This window comes from Danio rerio, chromosome 17 (assembly GCF_049306965.1).
Source record: "Danio rerio strain Tuebingen ecotype United States chromosome 17, GRCz12tu, whole genome shotgun sequence".
Classification (NCBI taxonomy): domain Eukaryota; kingdom Metazoa; phylum Chordata; class Actinopteri; order Cypriniformes; family Danionidae; genus Danio; species Danio rerio.
The window spans coordinates 45,111,400-45,125,793 of record NC_133192.1 but is presented as its reverse complement, the minus strand read 5'-3'; the positions used below and the strand labels follow the sequence as shown (position 1 = coordinate 45,125,793).

The 14,394-nt window shown below is 36.4% G+C and overlaps 1 protein-coding gene across 20 annotated transcripts in view; it reads left to right on the top strand.

Annotated features, from left to right (window-relative positions):
* The first annotated feature begins 440 nt into the window (after positions 1 to 440).
* Positions 441 to 14,394, top strand: part of ralgapa2 (Ral GTPase activating protein catalytic subunit alpha 2) — a 324,474-nt gene continuing 310,520 nt past the window's right edge. For all 20 annotated transcript variants that reach the window (XR_012393091.1, XR_012393092.1, XM_073927824.1 and 17 more), the window contains exon 1: positions 441 to 662. Coding sequence is in view for 18 of the 20 variants with exons in the window: in XM_073927824.1 (XP_073783925.1) it covers positions 557 to 662 (106 nt within the window). In the remaining 2 variants the exon portion in view is untranslated. The remainder of the gene's footprint in view (positions 663 to 14,394) is intronic.

Below are 14,394 nucleotides of genomic sequence, written 5' to 3'. Positions count from 1 at the left end.
TAATAGTAATAATAATAACATGAAGTAGTGTAAGCTTTGCTTCCGTATTTACACACCCACGGCGGCGGTGTGTGTTGCCATATTGTCTAAAACACCCATGTGTATTTTGTGCATAAAATGTAATGTAAAAAGCACCATCGTGCACTCAACGCTTAGAAATGCTTTAATACATTCATCATGAGCTTTAGATGTTCTTTTTTATAGATTAAGTCTGTTTTGTAAATACACGACCTTTAATTGCATGAAAAAAGACCGATAATTCTTATAATAATTCTCTAAGTTAATCTCTCGCGCTTTATATGTCCAATCTTTTAGGTGAGCCAGTATCTGCTTAATTAGACGAGAGCAAATATGGTAGCAGTCATGTGTGAAAACGCTCCAAATCTGGCAGGTTGTCCTCACAGGGGGATTTTTTTCAGCGGATCTGGCGCCCTGCCGTCGGTCGGTCAGTCAGTCAGGCAGCTGCTGCTCTTCACACTTACAAACAGAAGAGGCACACAGGTCTGAATGGTGAAAGGAAGGTAAAACCGGCTACAAAATCGCCTTTTATAGCGGAATGTTCACTCGAAGGGTTTATGGAGACGTCAAGAAATCTACACAGAAAGTTCTGGACCCAAAGAAGGATGTTTTTACGCGTCTGAAGCATCTGCGCGCGCTGTTAGGTGAGTGAGACTGACAGCACTGAAACCTTCAGAGCGTATTCCCTACATCACGCGTTTATCTCGTAAAATCAGCTGATTCTAGGGTGTAAATGCCACAGAGATGTTCAGATGGGTGTTCGAATGTGGCACAGGGGCTGTAATGTTAGTGATCGATAATGTATGGATTCAATGATTAGCGTTAGCTAGCTTATCGTGCTACATCAACAACAGACCTGTCAGGCTGCTGTGTGTGGATACAAACGTGGCAAATATATAAACAACACGCACGACACGCATATGTGAATATATATAGAATGTTAAAACAATAGATCTGACACATTAATATCTATAGGAATATATATATATATATATATATATATATATATATATATATATATATATATATATATAACATCAATATGTGTGATTATATACAGAATATATATAAATAACAGATATAGTCTAATAGATTTGATATACATGTGCACACATATCAGACATAAATGTAGGCTATAGAAAATTAATGAACAACAGACACGAGAGAATCTGAATTAAGGGCGAGAATAAAACAATAAAAAAATCATAAATAAGTGAAAAAATTAAATTTATTTATTTATGTATTGTCACATTACAGATCAGGTCTGTTATTCATAAACATTAAGATTTATGTGGATATAATTGTTCATAACAGACATGTAAAATGTATACCAAAATATTTACGCAACACTCTATGTGACACTAGTTGATATAAGGCACTATTTTTGTAAAACACCTGTATCAATTATTTCACTGGTTTTTAAAAATTTTTTACTAAAATGTGTGTATTCCAAGCAAAGTATAAAGCTGAACGCTTAGTTCTTGTCACATAACTCGCAGTGCACTTATTTCAACTAGTGCGCCTGGAAAGCATGAGCATGTCACGCCACATCCTTCTCACTCCCAATATACTAGTGCAAGCTGTACTCCTCTATTGGAAATACTTACCATCCGTGCAAAAGATGCGATATGTGAGCGTTAAAGTTTAATGCTTCAGCCATAGTTAATCCAGTGTGCATGGGTATTAGTCTCAGTGTACAAGCTTCGAACTTTAATCTAGCGCACAGTTGGCATAACTTTTAGTTGCAGCAGTTTAATCCGTGCAGAAACGCTGTGTTGAGAAGCCTTTACGATTAATTAACCATGTCAAATCAATGCATCTATCTATCTATCTATCTATCTATCTATCTATCTATCTATCTATCTATCTATCTATCTATCTATCTATCTATCTATCTATCTATCTATCTATCTATCTATCATCTCTCTCTCTCTCTCTCTATATATATATATACAGTATGTAAATACAAACTTTTTTATCTTGCATGCGATTAATCGTTTGACAGCACTAGTGACATGTATTAACGTTATATTCCATTTGAATTAACAAAAAACTAAAATTTTATTGAAATTACAACAATTAATTTTGGTAGGAAGATAATATGAATAAACTTTTTTTTTGTCCAAAACATCCACATTTTTACTCTTCTAATATTCATAAGTGAAATTTCTCTAGGGTGGCAAGGTGGCTCAGTGGTTTGCGCTGTTGCCTCACAGCAAAAAGGTCGCTGATTCGAGTCCCGGCTGGGCCAGTTGGCATTTTTGTGTGAAGTTTGCATGTTCTCCTCATATTTGCATGGGTTTCCCCTAGGTGCTCCTGTTTCCCCTACAGTTTAAAGACATGCGGTATAGGTGAATTGAATAAACTAAATTGTCCAAAGTGAATAAGTGTGTGTGAATGAGTGTGTATGGGTGTTTCCCAATACTGGGTTGTGGCCGGAAGGTCATCCGGCGTAAAACATATGCTGAAAAAGTTGCTGAAAAAGTTGGAAATTCATTTTCCCCCTTTTTAAGCTCACAAAAATTTGTAAAACAAGAAAAGAAAATCCAGCCATAGCTCTCTGTTTCACAGAAAAAGAAATATGAAACACATTCTGTTATTCATTCATCACAAAGAGCAAAATCAAAGAGTATAGTGAAGCAAAAGATGGTTGAGTTTCGCAACAATAGAAAGTGACTGAAAATAATAGGAAAAGCATTAACAATAACTTTTTCCAACATATAATTAGAAAGTCCTGATCAAATGGAGATGTAATGAATCGGCATGAAAGAGGACGTGTGTCTGTATTCTCATAATGCAGAGAGAGGAGGTTTGATTGTGTGGCAATGACACTCTCTAATGATTACAGCTGGAGAATTGCAGAAATTAGTTGAGTCACCACAAGTTGTTTGGGATGGTTTGCACTCATTTTAAAACTCATATTCTGTTGCTAGATACTTGAGTATTGAACAGGATATAAAGAAAGAGCACAGAAAACTTACACAAAAGGTACACAGCACAATGAAATATACTGCAGGATCTTGAATGTTGTTTTAGGAAAGAGCACCAACATGGACTAGAGAAGCAGAAGGATAAGAAGTGAGTTCATGGGAACAAAAAAGATCTAATCTCTTTCCAAGTTTTCCTCCAATCTTAAGTCGTTAAGTATGGGCAAATGGCGAATGTAAAAAAGGAATAATTAAAAATGTTTTTTATAAAAATATAATTCTTATAATTATCTAATTTTCCCAGTGATGAGTTGCGGCTGGAAGGGCATCCACTGCGTAAAAATGTGCTAGATAAGTTGGCTGTTTATTTCGCCGTGACGACCCCAGATTAATAATGGGACTAAGCCGAAAAGAAAATAAATGAAAGAGTAATAATATAATAAAAAATACTAATATAATTCAAAGGTGGGAATAATTTTGACCAACATGCATTTAAAAACATTTAGTTCATGATGAGATTTATTGTATGTGTTCAAAAATAAATACATTTTAAATAAATAAATAAAAGTTTTCTTCTGGAGAAAGTCTTATTTGTTTTATTTCGACTAGAATAAAAGCAGTTTTTAATAATAAAAAAAAAAAAAACATTTTAAGGTTAATTTTATTAGCCCCTTTTAAGCTATATATTTTTTCGATAGTCTACAGCACAAACTATTGTTATACAATAACTTGCCTAATTACCCTAACCTGCCTAGTTAAGCCTATTAACCTAGTTAAGCCTTTAAATGTCACTTTAAGCTGTATAGAAGTGTCTTGAAAAATATCTAGTAAAATATTATTTACTGTCATCATGGCAAAGACAAAATAAATCAGTTATTAGAAATGAGTTATTAAAATTACACTGTAAAAAATCCATAAAATCCATGAAAATTAACAAAAAACGGCAGCTGAGATTGCCAGTATTTTACCGTAAAAGATAAGGTACAACCCGTAAAATTAATTTCTCATTTTTACAGTAAACTACCATTTTTTTCATTTATAGATGTAATATGTCTGTATTTTAAATTAACAACATCTACACATCTTTTGTTACACAGATCGACATGTTAACACAGCCATATGCAGGTGGTGATGAGAAAGTTACATAATGAACCAATGCTCATTACAAACAATTTTCATAAGCAGAAAAGAGTGCTAGTGTGTAGAAGGTGCTCAGTGTCATTCACACAGCTACTAAACACCAGTATGGTAACGCAGAAAATTAAAGTCATGAAATAAACATTGTTTATTAACATTAGATGTAACATAAATCTCTAATGTACATTACTGATGGAGAAACAACTAAAAGATCCATATTAATGTCAACAAAAGCCATAAAAAGTGACGTGCCATGCAGGGAATTCTGGGAAATTCTGTTTACGGTTATTCGCCGTATATATTATGGAAACACACTGTCAACCAGGTTACAGATTTTTACTGCAGCATTTTTACAGTTTTTGACGATTGAAATCACGGCCATTTGTTGCAATTTCTTGTCAAGAATTATTGGTCTTTTGGTTATTTCTATGATCACACATAGACAGATCATAAAGAACTATGTGCAGGCATTCCTGTTTTATACAAAATCTCGTCAGTGTGATTCATATACAACTCAAATCAAATGTGCCGCTGCGCAAACTGTTCGCTCGAGTCTAAAAAAATAAAAATAAAAAGTGTGCTCTGCTAGCTTAAATCATGTTGCGCGCACCCAAAGCGAACCTCCACTAGCACAGCTATGACATCAAATTTGCCGCAGCACTCAAGTGAACTGGTGGAGGGGTTGAGTATAAACCAGGCTTTACACACCCTTTACCTATTTCAAACTATTTTGAAATCTTTGGTTCAAAGAGGATTTTGTAAAGAATGTTAAAATACAGATTTAAAATAAAATGACACTTTTTTTTTTTCTGAGTATTTTTTTTTTTTTTTTTTTACTGGCAGCTTTTTTATATGAACAGTTAATCAGTGCTTTTCCTGCTGACTCATTTCTGGTTCAGTGTCAAGACGAGTGAGCAGAGGTCACAGGATGCTGTCTCTCATGTCCTGTGTGTTTTTACAGTCTGTCTATTAGAAGCTAGATAGAAGTGGTTTGTTTTGTCATCAGCTGTTATTTGGATCTCCGTATAGGCCTGCTCTCAGCCGCCTGCCGTGTGACATTGTCCAGTGCTTTTATAAAGGGAAGAATTTCCTCTCACAGGCTACTTCCTGTGTGGGCAGGAAGTGAGGATGAGTGATGGAGGTACAGAGAAGGTTCGTTATTAGTGTTCTGTTGAATTTACATATTTTTTTCCCCTTCCCACTTTTCAATTTGGCTGTTATTTATTTGTTTGGCTGCTTTATAGATTATTATTTGACATTGGTCGTTTTTTTTTTTAAACACACTATTTTTAGGTCATGTCAAAAAATCACATGCAGACAAATCTATAGCAAACCTTCACGATTTGCCCCACTACCATTTAAAGTGTTTGGCCAAATTGCTGGTTCGATTATATTGCTCATATTAGAGAAGTGAACCAACACTGGTCTCACGGTTCGGTTCAGTTGCGATTATAATGCCATCGATTTGGTTCAATTCGATATCCTGGTTAATCACGGTGCAGGGATGATGCATACACAGTTGATTTTTTTTTTCACAGCACAGCAATTCTTGTGTTAAAATGTATTAATATATTTATATTTATATACTATTTGTGAAACAATTTTGTCCTTTAATACAAACAGTCAGATATATAAACTGTACCTTTAAACAACATGAACATTCATAGCAAATAAACAAATATAAATGTCCTGCTCACTTTCTGAGTCTTGTCTAGCAAGTTCTTTCTTACACCCCTTTAATTGGTCATGCGCTCAACAGAAAGGGCTGCAATTGGCTCTTACACGCTGGCACTCTTCACAGATGAGTGACACTGATAAAAACGGCAGCAGCGATCCACTGTGTCTATCATATGATCCATGATAGACACAGTGGAGAAAACTCTGCAGACGTATCGCTGTAACAGCCGAGAGGAGAGGAGTAGTCCCGCCAGCAGGTCAAATGGGCCACAGTGATAGAGAGAAAGAAATGGAGTTTACTTTCATTCTCTCATTTGCAGTGAAATAGGGGCTTCTGCTGAAAGAGTCAGTGAAAGACTGTCCAGCAAACACACACACAGTGAAATTGTGCACATTTTCTGCGTTTTTAAGTAGTTGGAGTTCTTTAAATACTCGCGCTCGCCTCCCTCGCCATAGTAAGCTATGGTGACATAGCGCATATGAGATAAATAACGTCAGTACACAATAACCGGTTATGATTATCACTGCACCGTTACCAAATTATCTGGGTCTGCATCATGGTGCACCAAGGACACAATTAATTTTGACACCCCTAGTACATATGCGCTCCATTGGCTCAAATATTATCCTGAATGTTATATGTGCACCCATTTGGAACCTGTTTGGAAACAGTCAATTTTAGTACACTTTGGCATCATTTGTGGTTGGTTTGCCAGCTTGCATGCTTCTTTACTGCCGCATATTACATTTCACTGGTTGACGGAAATTATTGTCAAAATGCATTTTAAAAATCGAGAAAAAATACATATAATTAGCATTAGTCATAGATTTTTTTTTTAAGTGGCAGTGATACCAAAAATGTGCTTGTTTACTATAGCTGTTACATTACCACATACTGGCACATGTTTACACATTGTGAATCAGACATGAATTGTGCAGTGCTGTCAGCAATCAAGTTACACATTTCTTCACATGCTTAATAGAGGTGCTTTTATCTGTTTATATCATGGTAAAAAAAAAAAAATGATGTGACTAAATCATACTAGGTTTCATTGAAAATATGTGCTTCAGCCTACATTTTTGTAAAATGTTAAATAAGTAGCGCATGGTACGTTTTGTTGCACTTTTCAAATGACAAATCCATTAGAGTGGATGCACTGTGTGCATTTTTGCAAATCTGAAATCCGTTAGATTGCGTTTTGTTATATAATGACCACTGACCATGCCAGAAAAGTTGTCCATATGGAGATAGAAATGTGAGGCAAATGTCTTGTGGATTTCAAATAAATACACACACCAAATAACAACTAAAAACTGTTCCTTTTCACACTAATGATGTGTACAGGAACATATTATCGATGAATAAACAGCTACTTGACCTACTTGAACAAGAACTTGGTAAATTTAGAGTGACATGTTATAACATAAGAAATATTGTTATCACTATACATTTTCAGTATCGTGCTGCCCTATTAAACACACACACACACACACACACACACACACACACACGCACACGCACACGCACACGCACACACACACACACACACAATTTTCTTTAAAAAAATGTGTTTGGTTTCTACATGACTCATTCTATGTATTGTGTATTAATGCATTCACAACCACAAATGCAGCAAAAATACTATTTAAATCAAATAAATCAATAGTTTAGTTTCAGGGCTACACGGTGGTGCAGTGGGTAGCATGTTCAGCTAACAGCAAGAAGGTTGCTGGTTTTAGCCTCAGCTGGGTCAGTTGGCATTTCTGTGTGGAGTTTGCATGTTCTCTCCGTGTTCGCGTGAGTTTTCTCCGGGTGCTCCGGTTTCCACCACAGTCCAAAAACATGTGGTATAAGTGAATTGGGTAGGGTAAATTGTCTGTAGTGTGTGTGTGTGTGTGTGTGTGTGTGTGAATGAGTGTCTATGGATATTTCCCAGTGATGGGTTGCAGCTGGAATGGCATTCCTTGCGTAAAACATGTGCTTGATAGTTTGGCGGTACATTCCGCTGTGGCAACCCCGGATTAAAAGAAGGATTAAGCCAAAAAGAAAATAAATGAGTTTAGTTTCATTCTTGATTTTTGTGTTTTTCAGCAATTTTTATGTTTTTTCCTAGCTGTTTAATCGCCAATGACGTGTCCCAAAAACCATAATTGTGAAAAGAAGCAACAAAAGAAGCAATTCATTTTATTTTGAAACTTAAATTAAACGTATGATAAAGTACCTTTTTACAGTTTCACTAAAAAAGTAGGCTGAGGTGCATACAGACATGGACTAAACTGTTGGTACCCTCCCATTGAAGAAAGAAAAACTACAGTGGTCACTGAAATAACTTGAAACTGAAATGAAAGTATTGGTTAATCAAAATGACTGAAAATAAACGAATGGAAATCACACATTGCTTTTGAATCGAGGTTCAAAATAAGCTTTACAAAGGCAAACTAAAGAAAGTGGCCAGGACAAAACAATTTTTTCTGTTTTGTGTTTCCAATGAACCTATGTTGAAAAAAATAGATCTATTCAATGTGTTTAAGATTGAAAAAAATGCTTTAAAAACGAAATTGACATAATATCAGTATATTATCATTAATTATTTTTAATTATTTTTTTTCACAAACCTTTAAATTAAATAGTAGTAGTCAATTTTTGTCATGGAGAAAGTTTTTCTTAAGCATCGCCATGTTTTGGCTGCTGGTTTGAAGCCGAGAGCTGCTGTGTGTGCATTCACCGGCCATGCGTGGTTGGGCATGGTTGAGTTTGGTCATTACAGCAGCACCTGATCACACACAGCTTGCCTTTACTCTCTTCACCAACCAACCCCCATAGCCACTATCACAGTGACAACACAACGGTCAACAGCCTCAGCCCGGGTCACTGGGACGAACCACTCCTCTGGCTGCAGACAGGAAAAATCATATTGATTTCAGTACATGGGTTAATATTACACACCATGCTATACATTATGCTGTTTTTCTGGAAAGGGTCATTGACATTCTGGTATAAAACAACCACATACGATTATTGATATTCCAGTTTTAGGTCACATTGGGACTGACAATAAGAGAAAACAAGCAATGGCTGCACTGTCAATGAATGTATTTTATGTACACATGTGTATGTTTAAGTTGCTGTGTGGTGTTGAATGTGAAAGCCTAATACTAAAATCTTTGAGTCTGTCAGGTGATTTTTAGACTTATGATAATTACATTGCTTATTAAAACAGTGATGGAAAATACAGTGTATTCATTGGCATAAGGATAGTGGAGCACTTGTTTTTCAGTACAAGGTTACCAGGAAGCTGATTGCAATCTATTTACATGAGTCCTGCATTTCCATGTAGGTTTGAATGATGCAAATCATTTGGCTGGGGTCCATCCCATTACAAGTTTTCAAACCTTGAGCAATTTGGTTAAGGACAGAGCTGCGCAGGAATCCATCCATCAGTCTCAAGGCCCCAAATGCCACTGGCAAACCTTTTCTGATTATTATTGAATAAATACCATCACAACTACTCATAGATCCTGTAGGTGGGTTGAAATTAAATAAAGCAAAAAAGAAACCGAAAAAATGCCATAATGTACACACTGCAATATTATAACAAGGCTGCGCGATTTAACTTTTAAAGATGGTGATCTCGATTCAACACTGTACACGATCTTAAAGGGGAGGTGATGCAGTCAGTCAAGTTTACATTATTTGGTAAATTAATTTCCACTTTAATGAAAATACATTAAACAAACTCGATTAATGTAACCATTTTGAAGAAAACGGCATGTTTTACAAAGTTTTTAGAGCTAAGATCCCGCCATCTTGGAATATCGCTGTGTCTGACGTCATAGGGTTGGTTCCGTTCCATCAGCTGAACTGATACAATGGAAGTAATCCGCTTGTTAAGTGTTAACAAGTTATACTGTTTCCGGGTCCAAGCCGGTACTCATTTAAATTGATAAAATATTTTAGGGCTGCAACTAACGATTATTTTAATAATCGATTAATCTGTGCAGTATTTTTTGGGTTAATCGATGAATCGGATAAAAAAAAGATAAACATTAATTTCCAACTGTTTATTCAAAAAAGCTCATCCCTGAGCTGTTATAATAATAATAATAATAATAATAATAATAATAATAATAATAATAAAATGAAAAACTAAGTAGTTTTGTCCTGTTTTCAATCCAAGTATCTAAATATTTTTAAATCAAGATACATATTAGACAAATTAAATAGCATAAGAAACTATGTCTTGTTTTCTGAAAAAAAACTAAGTGATTGTTTGCTTAAAACAAGTCAAATTATTTGTGAATTGGGTAAGAAAAATAATCTTATTGAGATATAATCTCAAACAGAAGTTTTCCAGTTCACATAAACGTGTAAGTGATCCTGATCTATAACGTGAGATGGTCGTCGCCATGTTTACTTGCAGCCTTGCATTTGCCTCATTCATAAAAAGCAGAACACGCAGGATTCAGCACGTAAATTCACCAGTTACTCCCTAAATACATGCAAGCAAGTGGCTTGTGAACTTAGAGAAGAGTAGATTCAACTTTATAGTTACTTTCACTATGTGTAATGTGTATTGATATGAATAAAACACATCAGCAAATTTTATTTGAATGGATTGTTAGACCTTCTTGTGTGTTTTACAAACTGTAAATATCTAAACACGTAAGTACGTGTTTGTTTTTACATGTCTAAAACATAAATTAAGTATTAGGTGGTTAAAATGCTGCATAATTATGATAATATGACATGTCTTTCTCAGCGGGGTTAAGTTTGTGTTGTTTTCGGAAAAAGAAGAACTTTTCCGACGATCCCTTACTGAGAGCTCTGCTCAGCGCGAGCTCTCTCTGGCTCAGCACCAAACACCGCGCCGAAGCTCAGATTGATTTTCTAAGTTGCTGCTCTAAAGGTAAACGAGCTAACGCTAACTTGTCATGCTTGTCAAACTGGATAATCAGCACCAGGGACTGTACGGTCCTCACTTCAAAACGAAAAAAAAGTAGGACCCTGCTGTTGACCTCCTTTCTCCTCATCCCTGTCTATGAGGCACCGAACTCTGTATCAGTGCATGAGAGAAACTGTGTTCACTCAGCTCCCTGCTGAACTAAAGTGTTTTTTATTAATCTAACGTCCCTGTGTCTTGCGACACAACGAATCGATTATGAAATTAGTTACCAATGATTTTAGTAACGATTTTTATCGATTTAATTGATTCGTTGTTGCAGCCCTAAAATTTGTTTATGACCACTTTTTAGTCATATCACAAATAAATCTATTGATCATGATTTTCGAAAACATTACATTGCTTTGTAAACATTTATTAATACCATTTGTTGAGTCTCCTCATACAGTTTAATAAAGCGCTTTGACACGGAAGATGCTTCGCGTGACAACACTTAACAAGCAGATGGACTGAACAAAGAGACTTGAAAGCCCAATGTAACCCAATGAGTAAAGTTGTGGGTTTGGAGCTGGTGCAAATACAACTATCAAATGTGTGTAAAATATATAAAAAAATATGTTTATTAAATTTTTAGTATTCTTTGGCTTTTAATCATCGATTGTTTGAAGCTCTTTGTTCCACTCTCTGTATTAAGCTGCCTGTTTGGATTTTGGAAAGACCGGTGCCGACAGCAGACTCCAAAAGGCAATGAAAGAGTCAACTTAGGCCCTGAACACACCGAATATTGAGAGCATTTGAGACATTGAGAAAAATTTTTTTCACTGAGAGCTAGGGTTAGGTCGATAGATGATGCCATTATTCATCGCTGATGGCCGGTAGATATCATGATGCTGAGCCGGCATTGTGATACTTTGCCCCGGCCCCGTCGCCGCAACAACCCGCTCGCAAAAAGTGCACACTTAGACCTCGTTTATGCTAATATGTTTTAGTTTAAAAATGGCATTTTAGAACAAAAACAATATATGTCCACACTGTCCAATTTTGTCCAATTATGTCCAATTTTACCTAGCATTTCTGAAAAGATCTCTATTCACACTATACTGCTGAAAACACACATCATGTGACCACACACACACTCTGTCATGTGCTGGAGCATATGTGCAGTCTGAGCTCCAGCAGTCAGCAGGTGCTTAGAGCACAAAATTCCAGAGAGCAGTGCACGTCAGATAGTTTATCATGGATGAACCGCTACATTGCGTCTCACTATAGTTAATAAACGTGACATTTAATTAATCTTTTCTCTATCTAACGACTCATCGGTCTTTTGAATCTATCAGGTAACGTGTCACAGCATCAGTCCACTGCTTCAATCTTTCTCATTTACGTGTGTAATTTTAGCGAAAACCTCAGACACTGTTGGTTAGTTTCCTGTTGGTGTGCACCTTTTTTACCAACCAAGATTGCAGACGCCATTAAAGTGACACAGATCTGTTCATGCCAGAGTTGCATTTACAGGTGGTAAATTTTATGTAACTTATCGTTATTTATTTATGATTTGATTATGGGTAAAACGAAGACCATGCGGGTCAGGTAGTTGAAATGGTAGGCTAAAAATAATTCATTCTTTATGAATTAATTAATGATTCATAAATAAATAATTCACCGCCACCTAAGATGACGATGCCATCAAGATGTTTCACATTAGACATTGTACTAACCCAAATTTTTAGACATCGTCTTTTTTTTCTTTACTTATGGTCGTGGCCGTTTTGCGTGCCTAACACTTTTACTGTTGCGCGTTGTGTGCCTGCAGTTGAAGAAAAGTCAACTCGGGTGAAAAAAATTCGCTACTTAGTTGCATCCCTTTCATTCTCCAATCAAATGAAAGCAGAGGCAGGGTCTCCATTGATGTCACAGCAGTGTTTGTGTTGTCAAGATGACTAAGACTTGGAAGAAAATAAAATAATGGTCACTGTTTTGAGTTTTCCGAAGTTATGGCTTCACATATCCCAAATTTTCATGACCCATACATTTATTAGTTTATTTTCTTTTACACTTAGATTCTTAATTAATCTGGGGTCGCCACAGCGGAATGAACTGCCAACTTACTGTATCCAGCATATATTTTAAAATTAACCCATCACTGGGAAACATCAATATACACTCATTTACACACATACACTACGGATAATTTTTAGCTTACCCACCTCACCTGGGGGAAACTTGAGCAACCGGAGGAAACCTTGTGAACACGAGGAGAACTCCACACAGAAATACCATGACCCATGAATACAGCTTTATTTTGTTTGAACAAGAATGACGTTCTGTCTGACACCACGCTTACTAAAAGGGTACCATTTGGCAGTGGAGACACAAGTCTGATAAAGGTGATTCGTACCCTATGGAACCAAACCATTCAGTGGAAACAAGGCATTTTTGTATCACCAGTTCATGTTCTAAATTGCATAATGACTTTAGCAGCCATGAAATTGCACTTGAGCTGACGCAATTAGGTTAAAGATGCCGTAGGTGATCTGCCAAATTGCTAACCGCTTAGCATATTACCTTTGGATGGCAGGGAGGGACTGTGGTTTAAAGCCACGCCTCCTGAAATCGCGAATGCGCGCACCGCGTCACAACAGCAGACAACCCACTAGTTCATGTAATTCGCCAGTTAGTCAGTGTTTGACTGGCGGCATGCAGGAATTACTTTTATTACTAAGCCACACTTGCACACTATTGCAGAGTGAATATTCAGAGTAGCGTAAACAGTATAGCAAGGCTGTCATTGTTCAAAAATGAACCAATGCGAATATTAATGATGGGTCATTCATGAACGATTCGTTCATTTTGAACAAATCTTCAATATGACTCTGAAACTACGAGTCCTCTCAGGGAGTGATTCGTTCATCCGCACGTGCGCACATTTGTGCAGATGGTTTCGTTCGTTTCAACTCTTTTGAGGCGTTCATCACAAAAAGGCAGAAGCCAATCATATGCGTTTAGAGCTGGAAAAAAAAAATCGATCTGAGTCATTCGTTCCTCACGGGCCAATTGTATGCGTTTAGAGCCGGAAAAAGAATTGATCCGTTCATCTCTCGAGTCCTCTATCAGGTCTGAGTCATTCGTTCCTCACGGGCCAATTATATGCGTTTAGAGCTGGAAAAAGAATTGAATTGAAAGGTGAACTAATTATCATGGCTCCTATCGACTCAGACTGTGCACATTGGTTAAAATAATATGTGACTGTCAGTGTAACGTGAATGAATCACTGATGTTTGAAGACATGAAGCTGAGCTGAGCAAAGAGACAACAATACCTTCATAGAGAAAGGAGCAGGTAAACAACGAATTATAATTTTTCCCTTCTTATAGTATTCTATTTATGACTTATTTGTCGTGTGATCAACCTTTTGGGCTAGTTGTAGATTTGTTTGGAAGCAATTTGTAACGTTTTAATAATATTTTGGCAAATTGAACCAAATGAATGAAATGACTCGAAAAAAGATTTGTTCATCTCGATGAACAAGACTCAAAGATCCGCGTCAGTAAAATGATCCCATCACTTCCCATCACTAGCGAATATAAAAGCAACTTCAGCTCAATGAAGCAGGTTAGGCAGAATAAGGATATTTGCTGATGTTTTGTTGTTAAACTAAATAAGAATATACATTATCGATGCTGTCAAAGTGGCTGATCAACATGCCTGTGCATATCATAGTCTGTAAAATATAG